This window comes from Manis javanica, chromosome X, assembly GCF_040802235.1.
Source record: "Manis javanica isolate MJ-LG chromosome X, MJ_LKY, whole genome shotgun sequence".
Lineage (NCBI taxonomy): Eukaryota > Metazoa > Chordata > Mammalia > Pholidota > Manidae > Manis > Manis javanica.
Window position 1 is genome coordinate 73,487,884 of NC_133174.1, and position 23,449 is coordinate 73,511,332.

At 36.0% G+C, this 23,449-nt stretch overlaps 1 protein-coding gene across 3 annotated transcripts in view; it reads right to left on the reverse strand.

Annotated features, from left to right (window-relative positions):
• Positions 1-23,449, reverse strand: part of CHM (CHM Rab escort protein) — a 215,684-nt gene that overhangs the window by 14,495 nt on the left and 177,740 nt on the right. For all 3 annotated transcript variants that reach the window (XM_037004815.2, XM_037004812.2, XM_037004811.2), the window contains one exon: positions 18,814-18,910. In XM_037004815.2, the coding sequence (XP_036860710.1) occupies positions 18,814-18,910 (97 nt within the window). The remainder of the gene's footprint in view (positions 1-18,813; positions 18,911-23,449) is intronic.

The following is a 23,449-nucleotide window of genomic DNA, read 5'->3' on the forward strand; positions in this document are numbered from 1 at the left end:
AGTGCTGAAGTCCTTGATACAACACTCAAGAAAAACTGTCGTCTTATAAATTACCAATGTTCATGCCAAAGTTCTCGATGTTCTAGTTCCTTCCTGTTCAACTAATGTGTATTAGCAAAAAAGCAGATGAACACAAATATAAATTAAAAAGTGTATTCTGAAATGTATCTTAACGGTGAACTAGTGGTTCTGTTAAATAGGACACAGAAAAGAAATACACTTATACTTAATGAGTTTTATAGCATTCTTAGAAAAATTAAAGATATTCATAACTTGAATTCTAATGTCTGTACCTTTCTGATGAGATGCTACATTATTAACTGATCTTTAATTTTAAGTACAAACAACTATTTTCTCTCTCTATACTTCCTGCTTTTCCTGTTACCTCTATCACTTCCTTGTATAGGTTACTCTGAATTTATTGCTTCTTTTCAAATCACAGAAATTTTTTAAAAATTCAGATTAATTTCAAAATTGGTTTGTTAATCTTTGTAATTTCCCTAAGTCCTTTGCAAGGGTAAATTTCAGAGTCAGCTTTTCTCTTTTCTGTCATATACAACTTTCCCTGACAGTGGGTATTCAACAAATATTTGTGGCTAAAGATGATTTGTTTCCCTGTCATGGGCAGACAGCAAGTATTCACAAGCTGAAACACGCATACATGTGCACACAATTATATGTATGCATAAACATGCATGGGGAACACTGTACTAGTTTCTTATATAAAATGTTGAAAACTACCTGATTGACCAGCAGAGGTAAGGGAAGTATGAATGGGTAATCCACAAATTATTTAAATCTGCCTGAGAGATGCTCACAGAAACTTTAAGATGTATCTGTAAAATGCTCACAAGAATATAAATTATGTAGGATTGTACAGCTAACGTGCATGTGTTAGACACTATTCTAAACATGTTAGAAGTATTATTTCATTTCACCTGTGTGATAGCCAACTGTTCTCCTCAGTGATGATAACAGAGAAACAGTGGAGTTAAGATTTCCCAAATTCATGCAATTAGTAAAAGAGCAGAGACTAAGCTAGTATTCAAGCCTACGAAGTCTGCATCTAGAGTGCTTATTTTTAGTCACTAAATAATGTTGTGTGTAATTGTAATAATCTGTGGAAGGCATAGCCAGTCACTTAAGACAGCAATCTTCAAACTGGGATATATGCAAAGATACAGGAGGACTTTCCACAAGGCACAGTAACTATAAGGAAATCATTCTCCAGATGCTTAATGCTGCCTCTATCCACATTATTAAGCAATGAATTCCAAAAAGTTGAGTGTTTAATAATCCTTTATCAAAACTTTAAGTTATAATGGTTTAATTTTGCACAAATAACAATTGTGTTACTCAATCTAGAAGTCATTTAAAAAATACTTCAAAGCACACTGTCCTATAGTTTTTTTTATCATTAATCTACAATTACATGAAGAACATTATGTTTACTAGGGTCCCCCCTTCACCAAGTCACCCCCCACAAACCCCATTACAATCACTGTCCATCAGTGTAGTAATATGTTGTAGAATCACTACATGTCTTCTCTGTGTTGCACAGCCCTCTCCATCCCCCCCCACATTATACATGCTAATCGTAATACCCCCTTTCTTGTTCCCCACCCTTATCCCTCCCATCCGTCCCATTCTCCCCAGTCCCTTTCCCTTTAGTAACTGTTAGTCCATTCTTGAGTTCCGTGATTCTGCTGCTGTTTTGTTCCTTCAGTTTTTCTTTATTCTTATACTCCACATGCGTGAAATCATTCGGTATTTGTCTTTCTCTGCCTGGCTTATTTCACTGAGCATAATACCCTCTAGCTCCATCTATGTTGCTGCAAATGGTAGGATATGTTTTCTTCTTATGGCTGAACAATATTCCATTGTGTATATGTACCACATCTTCTTTATCCATTCATCTACTGATGGACATTTAGGTTGCTTCCATTTCTTGGCTATTATAAATAGTGCTGCAATAAACATAGGGGTGCATCTGTCTTTTTCAACCTGGACTGCTGCATTCTTAGGGTAAATTCCTAAAAGTGGAATTCCTGGATCAAATGGTATTTCTATTTTGGGCTTTTTGAGGAACCTCCATACTGCTTTCCATAGTGGTTGAACTAATTTACATTCCCATCAGCAGTGTAGGAGGGTTGTCTTTTCTCCACAAACTCGCCAAAATTTGTTTTTGTTTGTCTTTTGGATGGTAGCCATCCTTACTGGTGTGAGGTGGTATCTCATTGTTGTTTTAATTTGCATTTCTCTGATAACTAGCAATGTGGAGCTTCTTTTCATGTGTCTGTTGGCCATCTGAATTTCTTCTTTGGAGAACTGTCTGTTCAGCTCCTCTGCCCATTTTTTAATTGGATTATTTGATTTTAGTTTGTTGAGGTGAGTGAGCTCTTTATATATTTTGGATGTCAAGCACTTATCGGGTCTCTCATTTAGGAATATATTCCCCCATAGTGTAGGGTACCTTTTTGTTCTATTGATGGTGTCCTTTGCTGTACAGAAGCTTTTCAGCTTGTATGGTCCCACTTGTTCATTTTTGCTTTTGTTTCCCTTGCCCGGGGAGATATGAAGAAGTCACTAATGTTTATGTCCAAGAGATTTTTGCCTTTGTTTTTTCCTAAGAGTTTTATAGTTTCACAACTTACATTCAGGTCTTTGATCCATTTCGAAATTACTTTTGTGTAAGGGGTTAGACAGTGATCCAGTTTCATTCTCTTACACGTAGCTGTCCAGTTTTGCCAGCACCATCTGTTGAAGAGACTGTAATTTTCCCATTGTATGTCCATGGCTCCTTTATTGTGTATTAATTGACCATATATGTTTGGGTTAATGCCTGGAGTCTCTATTCTGTTTCGCTGGTCTGTGGCTCTCTTCTTGTGCAAGTACCAAATTGTCTTTATTACAGTGGCTTTGTAGTAGAGCTTGAAGTTGGGGAGCAAGATACCCCCAACTTTATTCTTCCTTCTCAGGATTGCTTTGGCTATTCAGGGTTTTTGGTGGTTCCATATGAGTTTTTGAACTATTTGTTCCAGTTCGATGAAGAATGCTCTTGGTAATTTGATAGGGATTGCATCAAATCTGTATATTGCTTTGGGCAGGATGGCCATTTTGACGATATTAAATCTTCCTAGCCAAGAGCATGGGATGAGTTTCCATTTGTTAGTGTCCTCTTTAATTTCTCTGAAGAATGTCTTTTACTTTTCAGGGTATAGGTCTTTCACTTCTTTGGTTAGGTTTATTCCTAGGTATTTTATTCTTTTTGATGCAATTGTGAGTGGAATTGTTTTCCTGATTTCTATTTCTATTGGTTAGTTGTTAATGTATAGGAAAGCCAGAGATTTCTGTGTGTTAATTTTGTATCCTGCAACTTTGCTGTATTCCGATCTCAGTTCTAGTAGTTTTGGAGTGGCGCCTTTAGGGTTTTCTATGTACAATATCATGTCATCTGCAAATAGTGACAGTTTAACTTCTTCTTTATCAATCTGGATTCCTTGTATTTCTTTGTTTTGTATAATTGCCATGGCTAGGACCTCCAGTACTATGTTGAATAACAGTGGGGAGAGTGGGCATCCTGCTCTTGTTCCCGATCTCAGAAGAAAAGCTTTAAGCCTCTTGCTGCTCAGCATGATGTTAGCTGTGGGTTTATCATATGTGGCCTTTATTATGTTGAGGTACTTGCCCTCTATACCCATTTTGTTGAGACTTTTTATCTTGAATGGATGTTGAATTTTGTCGAGTGCTTTTTCAGCATCTATGGAAATGATCATGTTGTTTTTGTCCTTCTTTTTGTTGATGTGGTGGATGATGTTGATAAGATATTCGAATGTTGTACCATCCTTGCATCCCTGGGATGAATCCCACCTGGTCATGGTGTATGATCCTCTTGATATATTTTTGAATTCGGTTTGCTAATATTTTGTTGAGTATTTTTGCATCTACATTCATCAGGGATATTGGTCTTTAATTTTCCTTTTTGTTGGGGTCTTTGCCCGGTTTTGTTATTAGGGTGATGCTACTTCATAGAATGAGTTTGGGAGTATTCCCTCCTCTTCTATTTTTTGGAAAACTTTAAGGAGAATGCGTATTATGTCTTCTATGTATGTCTGATAAAATTCTGCAGTAAATCCATCTGGACTGGAGGTTTTGTTCTTGGGTAGTGTTTTGATTACCACTTCAATTTCTTTGCTTGTAATTGGTTTGTTTAAATTTTGTGTTTCTTCCTTGGTTAGTCTTGAAAGGTTGTATTTTTGTAGGAAGTTGTCCATTTCTTCTAGGTTTTCTAGCTTCTTAGCATATAGGTTTTCATAGTATTCTCTAATAATTCTTTGTATTTCTGTGGGGTCCGTCACGATTTTTCCTTTCTCATTTCTCATTCTGTTGATGTGTGTTGATTCTCTTTTTCTCTTACTAAGTTTGGCTAGAGGCTCATCTCTTTTGTTTATTTTCTCAAAGAACCAGCTCTTGGTTTCATTGATCTTTTCTGTTGTTTTATTCTTCTCAATTTTATTTATTTCTTCTCTGATCTTTATTATGTCCCTCCTTCTGCTGACTTTAGACCTCATTTGTTCATCTTTTTCCAATTTCGATAATTTTGACATTAGACTATGCATTTGGGATTGTTCTTTTCTTTAAGTATGACTGCATTGCTATATACTTTCCTCTTAAGACTGCTTTTGCTGCATCCCACAGACGTTGGGGCTTTGTGTTGTTGTTGTCATTTGTTTCCATACCTTGCTTGATCTCTTTTGTTCGTTGATCCATTGATTATTTAGGAGCATGTTGTTAAGCCTCCATGTGTTTGTGAGCCTTCTTGCTTTCTTTGAACAATTTATTTTAGTTTTATACCTTGTGGTCTGAAAAGTTGGTTGGTAGGATGTCAATCTTTTCAAATTTACTGAGGCTCTTTTTGTGGCCTAGTATGTGGTCTATTCTGGAGAATGTTCCATGTGCACTTGAGAAGAACGTGTATCCTGTTGCTTTTGGATGTAGAGTTCTGTAGATGTCTATTAGGTCCATCTGTTCTAGTTTGTTGTTCAGTGCCTCTGTGTCCTTACTCATTTTCCGTCTGGTGGATTTGTTCTTTGTAGTGAGTGGTGTGTTGAAGTCTCCCAGAATCAATGCATTGCATTCTATTTCCTCCCTTAGTTCTGTTAGTATTTGTTTCGGATATGTTGGTGCTCCTGTATTGGGTGCATATATGTTTATAATGGTTATATAGTCTTGTTGGACTGAGCCCTTTATCATTACGTGATGTCCTTCTTTATCTTTTGTTACTTTCTTTGTTTTGAAGTCTATTTTGTCTGATACTAGTATTGCAACACCTGCTTTTTTCTCTCTGTTGTTTGCATGTAATATCTTTTTCCATCCCTTGACTTTAAGTCTGTGCATGTCTTTGGGTTTGAGGTGAGTCTCTTGTAAGCAGCATATGGATGGGTCTTGCTTTTTTATCCATTCTATTACTCTGTGTCTTTTGATTGGTGCATTCAGTCCATTTACATTTAGGGTGATTATTGAAAGATATGTACTTATTGCCATTGCAGGCTTTAAGTTTGTGGTTACCAAAGGTTCAAGGTTAACTTCTTTACTATCTTACTGTCTAACTTAACTCGCTTATTAAGCAATTATAAACACTGTCTGGTGATTCTTTATTTCTCTCCCTTCTTATTCTTCCTCCTCCATTCATTATATGTTGGTTGTTTTATTCTGTGCTCTTTTGTGTTTCCTTTAACTGCTTTTGTGGGTAGTTGATTTTATTTTTTGCCTTTAGTTAGTATTTGGTTGGTCTGTTTTCTTTGCTGTGATCTTATTTTCTCTGGTGACATCTATTTAGTCTTAGGAGTGCTCCCATCTGAAGCAGTTCCTCTATTATACCCTGATAGGTGGTTTGTGTGAGGCAAATTCCCTCAACTTTTGCTTTTCTGGAAATTGTTTAATCCCACCTTCATATTTAAATCATAATCGTGCTGGATACAGTATTCTTGGTTCAAGGCCCTTCTGTTTCATTGCATTAAATATATCATGCCATTCTCTTCTGGCCTGTAAGGTTTTTGTTGAGAAGTCTGATGTTAGCCTGATGGGTTTTCTTTGTAGGTGACCTTTCTCCTCTCTCTAGCTGCCTTTAAAACTCTGTTCTTGTCCTTGATTTTTGCCATTTTAATTATTATGTGCCTTGGTGTTATCCTTCTCAGGTCCCTTCTGTTGGGAGTTCTGTGTACTTCAGTGGTCTGATCGATTATTTCCTCCCCCAGTTTGTTGAAGTTTTCAGCAATTATTTCTTCAAATACACTTTCTATCCCTTTTTCTCTCTCTTCTTCTTCTAGTACCCCTATAATGCAAATATTGTTCCGTTTGGATTGGACACACAGTTTTCTTAATATTCTTTCATTCCTGGAGATCCTTTTATCTCTCTCTGCATCAGCTTCTCTGTGTTTCTGTTCTCTGATTTCTATTCCATTAATGGCCTCTTGCATCTCATCCAGTCTGCTCTGAAGTCCTTCAATAGATTGTTTCATTTCTGTGATCTCCCTCCAGACTTCATCCCTTAGCTCTTACCTATTTCTCTGAAGATCCATCAGCATGGTTATGATGTTTATTTTGAATTCTTTTTCAGAGAGATTGGTTAGGTCTGTCTCTCCAGATTCCTTCTCAGGGTGGGATGTCTGGGTTAATCTGGTTTGTATCAAATTCTTCTGCTTTTTCATGGTGATAGAGAGAGTTGTGGGGAGCTGGCGTGTGTGTTGGCTGGGAGAACATCCCTTCTTGCTGGTTTGTGGCCTTCTTCTCCTGGGAGAACAGCGACCCCTAGCGGCTTGTGCTGGGCAGCTGCACGCAGATGGGGTCTCTGATTCTTGCCCAGCCGCTGTGGAGTAAGCTCCGCAGTTGCTGTGGACGTGGCCGGCCTCAGGCTGCTTCCCCACTATGGCGGAGCTACGTTAGAAGGGAAACGGGCGGGATGCTGTTTATGACAGTGAGGGGCCTCCGAGCCGCACTGCTGCCCAGGGAGTTAGAGCATCCGGAGTTCCCTGGGATTCCCAGCTGCTAGGCTAAGTGTTCCGGGACGCTTCCGTCCAGCTGTTGGGTCCTTGTCCCTTTAAGACTTTCAAAAAGCAATTGCTTTTCTTTATCTCAGGGGAGCCAGCTGCGGGGACCCACTCGCAGGTTTTACTGCCCCGTTTCCCTAGTATCCAGCACACCACGCACTGTGTGACTGTGCTCCAGTGTGGATGGCTAGGGCTGGGTGTTTAGCGGTCCTGGGCTCCCTCTCCCTCCCCGCTCCGATTCCTCTCCTCCCACCGGGAAGCTGGGGTGAGGGGCGCTTGGGTCCCGCCGGGCCGTGACTTGTATCTTACCCTCTTCGTGCGGCACTGTGTTCTCGCAGGTGAAGATGTAGTCTGGCTGTTGTCCTGTGTCTTCTGGTCTCTCTCTTAGGAATAGTTGTATTTGTTGTATTTTCAAAAATATATATGGTTTTGGGAGGAGATTTCTGCTGCTCTACTCATGCTGCCATCTTGGCTCCGCCCCCTGTCCTAGATGTTTAAAAATTTTATTTCCATTTATTTTTTAGAATAAGTAATAGTGTATATCACCTATTTAAAAAATTTCTTGTACTTAAACTCCAGTGAATACATGTAAGAATGTTACAGTTTTACTATTATGTATCAACATTTATAATGTTAGAAACTGCTTTCTTGGCAATTATTTGAATCTTACGATAAAAAATTGTATATGTCAACTTGCAAGTAAGTGTTCAAGGGATACATAAGCAAAAAGTTTGAAGACCTTACGGCATTAAGGCAATCACAAAACTAAACTTGTAGAAATTGTTGTTTCATTTCTAATAAAATTTAGCTCTTGTTAAATTAAGTGCTTCCTTGCATTCGGTGACTTTAATTCTTCTCCACAAACCTAATCAATAAATACTAAAAATAACCACAAAGGAGATCAGATGGGGCAAATGCTTTCCTAAAAGCATTATATTCATTAGTGCCAATTAAGAAGTATTACGAGATTGTAGAAGATGTAACAGAAGTGGAAACGTCAGCATCTCACTGGCATCATGTGAGATTATAACTGACTCAAGCAAAATTTAAAAAATCCTGACTTTCTCTCATAAAAACTATACTCCTTTTACTTCATTTAGCAACTGCTCAAAGGCTTAATGGGTTAAAAGATGAGTTCTCTATCACAATTACTCTGTTGGCAATATACTTAGATTTCCATTGGCCTTTAAGAAACTTTAGTACAAAATAAACTTTAATTCACAGGACTTACAGGTAATACTTGAAAACCTGTTAGTGAATGGAGCACAAGTCACAATCAGCACCACTGAAACAAGAGCATCTAAAATTCCAAAGTCGGACATCACTCTCTGTTCCCTAAAACTGGGTTTGGGATGCTGGTATCTCATACATGCTCCCTTACAAGATATTTTTCTAAACATACAAGAAGTGAGATTTCTACTCAGAATCTGCACAGTAATAATGAGCATATTTCAAAGTGATGAGTCTAATGTACAGTAACAGGATCACAGAGTAGAGGATGGTGCTGTGGGCCTAGTATTACTGCTGCTCTATCTACTTGGCCAAGTCAGTTTATCTCTCTGGCCTCAGTGCCCTCCTGATGAAACAGAAGGGATAGAATTAATTCATCTACAAAACCTCTTCTAGTTCTCAGGATTTTTGAACCGAACTCCCCACTTGTCAGCCATTACTCTTTCAGCGATGACAGATTTTAAACCAAACACTGATGGCATTACAAACATGAATGTAAAACCCAAGTGAATGCTTGCTGAAGAAAGTAAGGAATCTATTCCTCAAGATATGGAGAGTCCCACACATAGCTGTCATTCACTCTATACAAGTATGCAAAATTGTTCCAAATGCACTTAAAGAATCTTTATGTATAGGCTAGTCAACAAGTGCTTTTTCTTGTGTAACCTAACTAGGAATATATAATTTATATATACAGGGATCCCTGTGGGCTCATAACTTATCTTTCATATAGGCATAAAGGCCTAATATAATTTAGGTAATATAGTCCAAGTCAGACTATATGATTGTGTTAATAAGATAGAAAAGGTCTGAAATACATTTTCTTTTTGGCACCAAGTGAGAAACTGAGTTTGATGACATATGGCTTTGGTTTTTGAATCCAACCATAAAAAACTCCAGAATAACTTGAGTCAGCTTGCATGTTCTCAATAGAATTTAATGAAGAAACTCTTGAGTGTCAACTTAACATCATGAGGAAAATAGTTTACTTGTAAAATCAAATCTGTGCTTCACGACAATACTGATAAAAAATAATGTATATAGTCACATTTTGAAAAATATCAAAAAAGGGTACCAATGATTATTTTAAATTATCTAAATTCATTTTCATGAAAGGTATGTATTTTCTTTATAGGATTCTAAAAGCAGAAAAGATGAATAAAACAGTATCTACATAAAATTCATGATTAGTATTTTATATATATGTATATTCACATTACATATTCACAAATATATAATCATATCACAGATGAATAAGATCCTGTAACATCAAATTCCAGAATAAAACAGCTGTTACTGATGGATTATTATGTGCCAAAGAAAAACTACCTAGAATATGAATAAGTACTGTAAAGAATGTGAACTTGAATGTCAAACGGAAAGGCTACAGAGATATTTTGCTCACTTACAAATGACTTTAAAAGAAAATAAATCCTATATTAGATTAATTTAGGCTATAAGAAAAGATGAGTGAAAAATAAAGATGTAAGGTAGGTTCTGAAAGATGTGTGTGAAAATATAACTTGTGCAGCTTTGACAAAACAATCTCAGTAAGGAATCAAATTAGGTGAGGGGAGTGGAACACAAATTGATTTATAGTTTTTAAAAAATGTAACATTACTATTTTAAAAATGATAAAATAAGTAAGCTAACCTAGGGTTGGCTAGAAAAGCCCTGTCTTAATGGATAACAATGATTTGCTGTTAGTGCATCAAAATACCAACTTAACTGATACGGAGCTGTTTACATTGCAATTACAGTAACCTGTCACTTATTCACAAGTCTTTTACATACAACCAAGAACTAGGAAATATGCCCCCTCCTCCTCCAAAAAAAGGCTGTTCAGCACCCAAGGTAGATATTACAATACTAACACAACCACTTGCTGCAAACTTGGTTATGTTAGTATTACAAGCAATTTCAATGAGCTTGGGTATCTTGTTTTCTGATCCTCCACAGATTACAAGAAACAAATAAGGGGGAAGGAAATTCAGTGGACAGTGCTGCTAGGAAGAATATTCTGGCACCTGTATGAAAAAGCTAGAGGCAGACATACACAATTGACCCTTGAACAACATGGAGGTTAGAGGTACTCACTCCATCCCCACCCCCACACAGTTGAAAATTCTCATGTAACTTTTAACTCGCCAAAAACTTTACTAATAGCCTGTTGACTGGAAGCCTTGATGATAACATAAACAGTCAATTAGCACATATTTTGTATGTTGAATATATTATATATTGTATTCTTATAATAAAACAAAATGATTTTTCAAATTGTCACACATCTCCAAAAATTTTTCCAATATATTTGTTGGAAAAAAATCCATGTATAAGTGGACCCACATGGTTCAAATCCATGTTGTTCAAGGGTCAACTGTAAAACAGATGCAAGACAGGATAAAGCATGACTGTACAGTCATGTAGCATAGGAACAAAAAGGCCTAAACACCTCATAGGCCTCAAGGGCATCACTGGCTTACAATGGAATATAGTAACGTTCACAATATCCTTAACTTATAAGAAAAAGGTTCAAATATGTTTCATATATTCAGTATAGAATGGTAAGGAAATGTGTGAAACAGCTAAAAACATAATTAAAAAAATTTCAATACTAAACGGATACATTTCAGCTATCTGAAGAATGCTATTTGTAAAGCTACAGCACACTAGGGGGTGGGTTTACATGCTCATGCGCATTTCTGACTTTCAAACCTTTCCTGTCTAAGCTCAATTCCACTGTAATAGAATTTAACAAATTCCGTTTAACTTATCACCTAAAATATTTTTATTTTGCACAAAAGGGATTTCCAGTTTCCTTAGAAGGCATCTCTGCTAGGAATTTCTGGTTGGTGGGCCGATCAGATATTGGCTTTTGGAGAAGGAAATTATTCTGAAATAGATGAGGAACAATCACTGGCTCAGCTCACTAAGACATGGCTTCAAGGGTATTCGTACACATTCTGGAACACATCTCTATGGTTCATAGAGTTGTAATTCTGGTGATTAATTTTAAAGTAAAAAGTAGTACTTATTGATGTTGATAAGTGCCATACACTGTGCACATGAATTTGATCCTGATAATAATACTGAGGTAGGCACTATCATTATCACTATTTTATAGATAGGGAAGCTGAGGCCCTGAGAGATTAAGTAATTTACCTAAAGTCAATCCTCTAGTATGTAAGAGCTGGGATTTGAACCCAACCAGTTCTCAACAACCACACAATTGTGTACATGAAGGTAAAAACTTCAGTTGCACACTTATGTTTTTACGAGTTCTAAATCAAGCCAAATAGAAGGCAATGTGACACCTAAGAAAAGTAATTAAAGAGACTAAAAAGTGAGAGTGAATTTAAGGTATTTTAATGTCCTTTAAGCAAATTCTTGGTCACATACTTAAGACTACAGTGAAGCATTTATATAGCACAGGATGAAGAATAAAAAGTCTAAAACACGTGATTTGTAAAAAGAAAACTTTAAATTGTTGAAAATTGAAAATATTGAGAGAATTTTATATTCTATTACATGATGCCCAAAACATTAATATAAGATTCTCTTTAACAAAGACTACCATTTTATGTATTATATTTCACTGAATGCAACACAATAATTGAATAACCTTTAATATGAAGATATGAAGTACCACAGTATTGGTGAACTCTGAATTAACACTGTAAAAGGTCACAAATTTCTACCCTGTTCTTAATGGAAAGAAAGTAAAAGCTAGTGTTGATTAAAGAATGGAAAAATATGAGCAGTAGATACTGAACAGAGGTATGAACTATCAGAATCAGTCAACACGTAAGTACTTAGTATGTGCTCAGAAAGAATAACATAAAACCTTCATTAGCTAAAAGCAGAGTACCTGTGATAAATTTAAATTCCTTCATCTTCTTATATTTATTTAAGTGGGAATAATATCTTTGAAATCAATAACATATTTAAAAGAAAAATAAATCTTTATATAGACATTGTTATGGCTAATGAACAATGGACTATGCTAGATTTACTCATTAATAAAAACCTAATATTTAAAAGTGAAAAAGACTTCAATTTTACTAAAGAATTCCAATAACCCCACATCATTTACTTTCTATAAATTTCATTTTTATTACCTTTGAAGTATGGTGGGCACAAGTCACAAAGTCTCATTGGTATATATTTTGATTATATTTGATGTACTCAGGTATAACTGCATTAGTTACAGTGGTTGGAAATATTTGTCTTCAAGTGATTTTCCAACAGGAAGAACGATGAGTTTAGTTCATGATTTCATCATTATAGGCTCAATTTTCAGGGCAAGGGAAGGCATTTGGTTCCACTCAGCTGGCAATACTGATTATATGCCTGTCATTTATACAATGGGACCAAAGTCTTAGATGTATCTGACTACTTAAGTAATTGTTTTAAGGGAAAATAAGCCACAATAAAACCCACTTAATGCTTAAAAAATGTCAAATTTATACAATATTTACTATTTATTATCATACAGTTATATCTAATTTAGTATAATTTTATTTTTTAATTTCTAAAAAAATTATGAGCATATGGATGATCATTAACAGCTCAACACTGTAATTAGTATAAATATTAGAAATACACAATATAGCTAATCCAGATATATAAAAACAACATTCAGAGAGAATAGTAAAAATCTTGTCTCAAGAATCCTAACTGAAATACATTCTTCTGAAGATCCTTTGTTTTTCCAAGTAGGAGTAATGTCAAATTTCATACAGTACTCCCTCACAAAGTGGATTCTTATACCATGACTAATTGGCACTGCCTATTTATTGGTGCTTGACCTGGGGAAATAATGAAATTTTTCTGTTTAGAAACAATTATGCAAAACTTTTAAACCTGTTATATAGAGTTCTGGATACACTTCATCCAAAAGATTCACAAAAAAAGACAGATTATTAGAAGAGATTTAGTAGTAAAAGTAGTTAGGGAAAAGAATGATAGTGTAACATTTTTAACCTTAAGAAATTTACCTATAATCAGGGAGCTTCAAAGCAGGAAAATAAATGAACTGGGAACAGGTTTGGATACATAAAATAAACCCATGACACAGTCTCTTTATTCTTTTTTCTGACTTGGAACAGAAAAAAGTCAAGGGAAAGGGAAAGGGTGGTTTAAAGCCTTCTGTGATATTATCAGACTAGTTCTGTTTCAGAAGACAGACAAGCTAATTACAGAGAACAGAATAACTTGCAACTCTCAATTAGGGCAGCAGCATTATATGGAGCATTAACTCTATTGTAATTATTAACTAGGACTTTCTAAATAGTGCATGTTATTATAGGAAGAAAGCATACAAGATTTAAAAATGAACACGAACTTCTCTTTTCCTCTGGAACAAGGCAAACTATATATAATTAATTCAAATTTATCTTTCAGTCAACTTTCCTAGGGTAGGCCTTACTATTGAGACTAAAAAAACCAAAGCTAGTCCATCTGTCTGTACTGCTGGTTTTATATTAATAGATTTTTAGCTATAGTAAAGATCAGTGAAATACTTTTATCATACAAAAAAGAAGTAACAAAGCTGGAGTCAGAGAGGGCTTTGGAAGAAAAAGGGTCATTGTTATTTTGCTTGAAATAAAGTCACATATTTTTATCAAACATGTATACGAGACATATGGCTCTTTCCACACACTTGCAAAATGTGGACCACATTTGATTAGTATGGGATCTTTCTAAATTCCTTAGACTAAACCCCCCATTCTAATGAAGAAACCAAGACCCAAGAAATGAAGAAACTTATCCAAGGTCAAAGAAGTAAATGGAAGTAATTCTGTAGACTCTTGGGCCAATATTTTCTACTATACCAGTATTCGCTTTGAATTTCTTAGAAAGTCAAACTGGAAATTGACTCCCACAACATTAGATACATGAACTAAAAAAGTAAATAACTTGTTACTAATCTCTCTTTTAAATTTCATGACTTTAAGACAGACTGTTTAAAAATCTGTTTTTCATTTGCTGGTGGGTAAAAAGTTTTCAAGAAACCTTAATTTAAAAATTTTAAAGTTAGAAAACATCACTTTAGAAGCCAAGACTTTACACGTTTTTTTTTTCCATTTACTCAACAGTGCTAAGCATAATGTACATAGAATGTGAAGATAATCATGCTATAATTGTTTTGAGGCAGTATAGCACTATGATTAAAAAAACAGGCTCTAGATTCAGATGTCCTGTGTTCAAATTCTCTTCTCATTTATACTAGTTCTGTGGCCTGGTGTAAAGTATTTGCTTTTTCTATGCCTCAGTTTCCTCATCTGAATAACAGAGGAGGCAATGGGATTATCTCATAGAATTGTTGTGATGGATAAATTAATCCATTTAAAGTACTTAGAACAGTGCCTACATACAATAAGGACTTAATAAGTGTTACTTATCATTATTATTAAAATGAAATAAATGTTAACCTAGATGGAAATTCAAGGTTTTCTCAAAACAGAGGAGCAAATGCCTAAGTGCATGAATGAAGCACAGAAAGGCTTGGGAAAGGTGGTAATATTTGAAATAGGACTCAAAGGATGAAGAGGCATTTAATAAGTTGGCAAGGCCACTTCACATCAAGGGAATAGTATGTGGAAAGGCATAAAGGTCATAGAAAATATGGTAATATTAAAAAGAATAATATTTTGCTCTATCTATTATCCATAACCCAGTATATTAACAATGGTATTCTTATTATGAATGGCAGTTGCCATTTCTTACAGGTTTACTCTTTGTCAGGGGCTTTGTTACATGCTTTATAAACAATGAATCTGTACAACAGCCCTAATTTGTTGGTATCTATTGGCATGCAACATTTAGTAGGAGCTCAATAAATATTTGTTGAATAACTATCATCATGGAATGTCTGTCTTCTTTATTGTAGGATAGGAAGAAGCCCATAGTCTGAGGGTTGGCACAATATTTATGATTCATGAGCACACAAATAAAAGTATACGAAAGCAGCATTTTTTAAACATGTTCAGCATCAGCAGAGTGTATTTTCCTTGAAACAGAAAAAAATTATGTTTGAATCCCTGCTCTGCCACTTACTGAAGTGTGTGATCTTAGGTAACCTAATTAAATACCCTAAGCCTTAGTTTCCTAATCTTTGTCCTTCCCAGTCAGTAGGAAGACTTTTCTGAATGAGCTGACCTGAGAAAGAGGTTTGGCAATGTGAGTATACACACACATAAACAGATCATTTAAGCAGGAACAGAACCCAGATGACAAATGCGGGACTTCATGTGGGAAAGCACTAACTTACTTATGATAGGTCACTGATCAGTATGTTGCAGGGCCATTTGGAAAAGCGATTTAAAATTTAAGGAAATATTTACCAAAGTAGGAAGATTTGACAGTAATGAAGACTAAAGAAAAATGGTCAAATGACCACTTGACACATTTTCATATCATAGTGGCTTAGAATTAAACACAAAAAACTGTGGATTCAATTGTACGTGATCTTAATTATAACAAACATCTGGTACTTGTACATCAAATTTTGATCACACTATTATATATATCTGTAATATGATCCTTTATCCTTGTGGTGTATCCAGTTAAGTCTGTTTTTAATTCACATTGTAGAGAAATTAGAAAATCAAGGTAAACAAAGAGAAAACCTAAAGGTCAGTTACCTGTATTTCCATCACTTAGGGATAACTGCTTCTGTACTTATTTTGGTATACACTCTTTTGGCGTGTGTTTCCTATAAATACACTGACATACCTATAAATGGGTATATATGTGGGTACATATGTGTATATAAACACAAATATATTCCATCCTTCATGATACAAAATAAGTTAAAATTTTACGCAGAACAGAAAACTTATATAAGTAAACCTTTATCATTATAACTAATAAGAAACTGCAAAGTTTCCAACGTACCATTTTTAAGACCCGGAACACGTCCCAAGTTTTTCTTGAAGCATTCCTAGACCATTCAGACCACAATAACCTCTCCTCCATTTAACATTCATTACATGTATACTTAGCTTATGCTACCTTCCTTTGCTGCTGTGTCTGTTTTTGCTTTTATTTATGATGTTTCCTTTTTCTTCTCCAGTAAATTTAAAGCTCCCTGAGATCAGGAATTATTTCTTTAATCATTTTATGTCTTACTCCCAAGACCCAGGATAACACCTTCTATTTACCTTGTACTTAAAAAAAAAAAAGTTTGATGAACCAAGAAGTATACTTGTAACACATAAGATACCCACATTGATACCCTTCATGTTTACATTGCTTTTACAAGTTGATAAGAACAAGCAATACAACAGACAAATTAAACAAACAAGAGATTTTCAAAATAAGTATAAATATCCAATAAACATTTTGAAAGGATGTTCAACTTTGTGAGTTATTAAATACAAATTTAAACAAAATATAAATTTTCAGCTTTCAAAGTGGTAAAGGACTTTTGGTAAGATAACACCCAGTGCTCTCCAGGGTTTGGAGAAACAGACATGCTTTGCTCATAAACTACCACTGGATACCTAAGTTTATATAGCTTTGGGAGTTTGGCAAGTTGACATTATATATCAAAAGCCCTGAAATTCTAGCCACTTTGGGACACACTGACAGAAAGATGGAGTAAAGGCCTTTTTCCCTATTCCTCCTGCTAAGCACAGGTAAAAATCTCACACATAATATAAAAATAAACATAAAGACAGCAAGAGGTACAGAGAAGAAAGCACACTGCTTAGGGACCTTGGCAGCAAAGGAACAAGATAAGATGGCAGAATTCACTGAGTTGTGTTTTTGCTTCATATATCTTAGACTGGTTATGAGAAAAACTGGCAATTCAGAAACATCAATGGGCTCAGTAAGAAAACACCCCAACAAACACCTACTCTCTCTGGTCAGAGGACAAGGGGCAACCTAGCAAGACAAAAAACTTTAGATAGTGCTCTACTACAGTCAAACACCACAGAAAAACTGAGGCCCCAACATCTGTACCCACCACTGAAGGCTGAACTGGGGAGCTTAGACTCCCAGCCCTTGCCAGGCTGTAACCAGGGGCCCCAACCTCCCCAGTGAGGGGGTGTCAAGGATGTCAAGTAGGAAATGAAGTATAATAATTTTACTTTTCTTTTTTACATCTTCCAAATTGTCAATACTATGTATTATTATACTAGGGAGATAAAAATATTTCATAGAAACATAGTTTATAAAAACAAATTTACAAAGAAATCACAAACATAAAACAAATGTAATTTAGAAAACCAAAGATGAGTGCAGTTTTATTTTGTATCAAAGATGCTAACACAGATAAGAAGACATGAAAAAAGTGGGTTAAAATAATAGGGGAAGATAATAAGGATAACTGTCATGGTAAAGATTCCCCTACATCACAAATCACCATTAAAGGAGAAAAAAACCCTCTGAGCTACTTTTCAAAAGGCAATTTAGGAATATAGCAATACTGGACAAGTTTTCATCACTCTCCCTGCTGGCATCTAGCACCCATCTCTGTGTTCCACACTTTTGCCATCTTGCGGTAAGTAGTAGCTCTACACTTGAAAACACAATCAAGTTTTCCTTGCCTATGCCAAACCAGATCAGTCTTCTGCTTCTCGTAATCCATTTAACAGTTTGAGTAAAACTTAATGTAATTATAGAATTTAAAAAATATAGTTAATGATATTATGTTTCCCTCCTATGAATCTCTAGAGTCCACTGTTTGTTGTACCTCTCCTGTGGTACTTTCATATTCTACCTTTTACAGCTACTTTTGTATTTGTCTTAACTGTCCCACTACATTGTGAGTCCCCTAAGGTCAGGACTATGTCCCATTCATCTTTACCTACCCTGAAATGCCTAGCAAAGTATACTGCACTCAGCTAATACTGTCTTGCGCCCATTAGGTATGACATAAGATTACAAACACTTCAAATCAGGCTTGTCAACTACTTATTTATAATCCCTACAGCACACAGTTTACATCCAGGCATAGGAATGGCTAATGCATACTTGCTGATTTTTACTTACTGAAACATCTTTAAGACATATGTTGTAGAAGGCATGATATCTGACAGAGTTGGAGACAGAAATTTTGATATATACAGGTAAAAGAATAGACAAATAAAGCAATTCTTAACTTTAGTCTCATAAAAAAAGAAATAAACTGAGGATTTATACATGGCCTACGTTCAGTAATTAGATTAAGAATTCTAAGGAAAAGTATAGAAGAAAACTAGCAGTAAAGAAAAGAAATTTTATGAAAGTGTTTCCAATAAGCCTAAGAAAAATGAGAGAAAGAATTGGAAAGTCACAGAAATTCTTTCACTGGAGAACTTAACAATATACCTGTGAAGATTTAGCCTCAGAAATATCTAGAGCCAAAGGGAAGGTATGAAATGACTTATTGTATGAATATACACCATGAGGAAAATACTGCAACCAACAGTAACAAAAATAAATGGCAAAACACTATAAATACAACACAACTTTAACAGTAGCTGCCCCCCTTTACTTCCAAAACAAACACAAAAGACAAATAAGCAGACTCTACTGTGCTCACATGTGCCTTTCATGCATGTCATTGTGGAAGAACATAACTCAATGACCCGAACAGCCAAAGTTCCTGGTTCCTCTGCTGGCACTGTCAAAATAGAAATCTGAAAAACAGAAACAAAATATCAGAAACAGCTATTAGATCCCATTTCCATTCTTCTATCATTAGAGTATAGTTAACATCCAAAAAGAGTGCCTTTTTTCAAAACTTATTCATGTATGAAAGTTTTAGCTTGCAGGGATGTAATTTTAGAGCAGAATTTGAAACATAAAATGCCCATGTGTTTTAATGTACAATTTCTGCATTATTTATATATGTATACATCATTATGCTGTATTAATTCACAGACAATAAATATTTCAAGTATCTTTAATATTTATTAAATCCTTCAATTATTTTCAAAGGATGTAATTATGACTTACTACTCCTAAATTGTATGCACTTCAGTGTTTGAAATCAGATCATACTAAACAATTTTGATTATTCATAATGGCTAAAAATAGTAGTTATAGAGTACTAAAAGTTAAAAAATGTTATAAATCCCAAATATAGTGAAACAAGCAAAGTATATGTCAACATAAATCAAATTATAGCCAAACATATTTCAAAATGAAGGGTTTCAAATTAAGGACTCCATTAATAAAATTAGAAGCTGAGAATTAAAAGTAAAATCAAAAAGTATAAATTCATGTTTATTGATATGTGTATACTGTCCTGGGCACTAGTAGGATGTGGCTATATGGCTTTATTATAAATTTAAAAGACTTTGACCACCTGGTCAATGCTTCTCTATAGAACCAAAAGTTCCAATTTTAGTTCTCAATCTAATCTTCCATCTGAGGAAACTATATCCTCTCATACAAGAAACACTTGCTAAAAGGTAAAGACCCACTTGTACTTTTACCTGTGGGAATTCTACTTTGATTTTGGTTGGTAATGTCATATTGACAGCCCACAGAGGAAAGCTCTAAAAATAGTTAGTTCTTTTGATAACCATGACTATCCTATTACCATGTTATTTGTATATGCATTTTTGGACTAAGATGTCTCAACAACTGTGAATATTCCTCTTAACTTCCTTTGCTGTTGTTCACGATAATAAGTGTCATACTTCAGCAGTAAACAGAGAGGAGCCACAAAAACAAGTATCTAATGCTGTGCAATAATTATCAAATGACTGTTACTAAAAATATGCACATAACTGGAAGGGTATCTTAGGGCCTGTACCAATATGTAAGTACAGGCATGCCTCATTTCAGTTTGCTTCACTATTCTGTGCTTCACAGATACCGCATTTTTTTCTTTACAAATTGAAACTTTGTTGCAACCATCAAGCAAGTCTATCGGTGCCATTTTTCCCAACAGCGTTTGCTCACTATACATCTTGGTGTCACTCTTGGTAATTCTCACAGTAATTTAACAAACTTTTTCATCATTATATTATGGTGATCTGTGGTTGGTGACCCTTGATGTTGCTAGTATAATTGTTTTGGGGCACATGAACCATGCTCATGTAAGATGGCAAAGTTAGTAAACATGTGTGTTCTTACTGCTCCACTGAATGCCGTTCCCCGTCTCTTTCCCTCTCCTCAGGCCTCCCTATTCCGTGAGACACAACAATATTGAAATTAGGCCCATTAATGGCCTTTAAGTGTTCAAGCAAGAGGAAGAGTCACACGTCTCTCACTTTAAATCAAAACCTAGAAATGATTAAACTTAGTAAGGAAAGCACATTGGAAGCCGAGATAGGCCAAAAGCTAGGCCTCTTGCACCAAACAGTTAGCCAAGTTGTGAATGCAAAGAAAAGTTCTTGAAAGAAATTAAAAGTACTATTCCAGTGAATACACAAATGGTAAGAGAATGGAACAGCCTTCTTGTTGACAAGTGGTCTGGATAGGTCAAACCAGCCACAACATTTCCTTAGGCTAAAGCCTAATCCAGAGCAAGGCCTTAAGTCTCTTCGAAAGTCTATGAAGATTGAGAGGTGAGAAAGCTGCAGAAGAGAAGTTGGAAGCTAGCAGAGGCTGGTTCACGAGGTGCGAGGAAAGAAGCCAACTCCAAAACATCAAAATGCACAGTGCAGTGGCAAGTGCTGATAAAAGAGGCTGCACCAAATTATCCAGAAGATGTAGCTCAGATAATTAATGAGGGTGGCTACATGCAACAACAGATTTTTCAGTATAGATGAAAGAGCCTTTTATTGGAAGATGCCATCTAGGAAGTTCAGAGCTAGAGAGGAGAAGTCAATGACTGGCTTCAAAGAGCAGGCTGACTCTCTTGTTAGGGGCTAATGCAAATGGGGACTTTTTAGTTGAAGCCATTGCTCATTTACCATTCTGAGAATCCTAGAGCCCTTAAGAATTATGCTAAATCTATTCTGCTTGTGCTCTATAAATGAAACAACAAAAAAAGATGACAGCACATCTGTTTACAACATAGTTGACTGAATACTTTAAGCCTATTGTTGAGACTTACTGCTCAGAATAAAAGATTCCTTTCAAAATATATCAGTTCTTTGTCATCCAAGAGCTCTTATGGAGATGGACAATGAGATTTATGTTGTTTTCATGCATGCTAACACAACATCCATTCTGCAGCCCATGGATCAAGGAGTCACTTCAGTGTTCAAGTCTTCGCATTGAAGAAATGGATTTCATAAGGCTATAGCTGCTACAGACAGTGATTACTCTGATGGCTCTGGGCACAGTAAATTGAAAACCTTCTGAAAAGGATTCACCACTAAGAACATTTGTGATTCATGGGAAGAAGTCAAAAGATCAGCATTAACAGGAGTTTGGAAGAAGGTGATTCCAACCCTCATGTATGACTTTGATGGCTTCAAGACTTCAGTGGAGGAAGCTACTTCAGATATGGTGGAAACAGCAAGAGAACTAGCACTAGGAGTGGAGCCTGAAGCTGTGACTGCACTACTGCAATCTCATGGTGACACTTTAATAGATGAGGAATTGCTTAAGAATGAGCAAAGAAAGTTGTTTCTTGAGATGGAATCTACTGCTGGTGAAGACGCTGTGAAGCTGAAAAGACAGCAAAGGATTTAGAATATCACATAAACTTAGTTGATAAAACAGCAGTAGGGCTTGAGAGGATTTAAACAATTCTACTGAGGGTAAAATGCCATCAAACAGCATCACGTGCTACAGAGAAACCGTTTGTGAACAGAGAAGTCAATTATGATGCAAACTTCATTGGTGTCTTATTTTAAGAAATTGTCACAGCCTCCCCAACCTTCAGAACCACCACCCTGATCAGTCAGCAGCCATCAACATCAAGGCAATACTCTCCACCAGCAAAAAGCTTCTGACTTGCTCAAAGCTCAGGTGATAGGTAGCATTTTAACAATGAAGTATTTTTAAATTAAGGTATATATGCACATAGTTTTTTAGACATAATGGTATTTCACACTTAATAGACTACAGCATAGCATAAGCATAACTTTTATATGCAATAGGAAACCAAAACCTCACTTGACTCACTTTATTGCAATACTCATTTTTGTGCAATATTTGCTTTATTGTGATGTTCCCTTTATTGCGGTAGTCTGGAACCCAACCTGCCATATCTGGGTGAGCCTTTGTACTTTCGTTTCCTATAGCCATCATCTATAATCTTTAAAAATTGAGATATTCAATAATCCTCTACCACTTCACCTTCTATCTCCTGAACTCTGAGAATGTAATGTCTTATATCTCAGGGACAGTAAAAAGGCATCAAGAGAAAATTCACTCAACCCTCTAATACCACTTTCATAAAATTTATGTAGACCTATAGTCTATATGTGGCTCTTTCCTCTTTAAGTTGCACCATTTATGCTTCAAAACCTTAAAGAGTTGAAATAGCACATTTAGGAAACAAAGATAGGCAGACTGATCATTCTGATGGCTGTGTGGAGGGTGGATTTGAAGGGGACAAGATGAGAGGCAGGGCAGCCAGTGAGAAGGCAGAGATTATGAGTCCTAAAACCAGAGACTGAGAGGAAAAGCAGACTGGTGCAACTTCCAACAAGCGTACTGACAGGAACCTGGAGGCTCCAGAGATGTCAGAATGGGAAGAAGTTGTTTGTGGAAGGCTATCAGTGTCATTCACGGAGGAAGGGAGCCCTGGATGAGTAGTTTTGAGAGGGAAGTGGTGAGCTCAGCTCTGAGTATGTTCAGTTTGAAGGGACCCTTGGCATAGATAGCCAGCAGGAAGTTTGGCATATGGGCCAAGATGCCAAGGAGATGGAGAAGTAGCTGTCACCAACATTCATGCAGAGGTCAAACAAGAGTACACGGAATCAAGCAGCAAGTGTGCACAGAACAAGAGGTACTGGGGAAGCAAGAACCCTTCCACAATATTGAGGAGCCCCAATATTTAAGAGGAGGACAGAGCCCACAAAGGAAGCAGAGGGAGAGGAGCCAGAGAGTTATGAGGAGAACCAGGAGAGCACAATGTCATGGAAGCCAAAGGAGTAGTGAGTTTCAAAAGAAAGGGAATAATCAACATTGTCAAATATATCAGAAAAGACCTGGTAGACAGAAACTAGAAAATGTCCTGTGGCCCTGACTATTGTGAAATTATTAATGAGATTTTAGCAAGAGAAACTGTAGCGGAAATGTGAAGGTGGAAGCCAGGATGATCTATA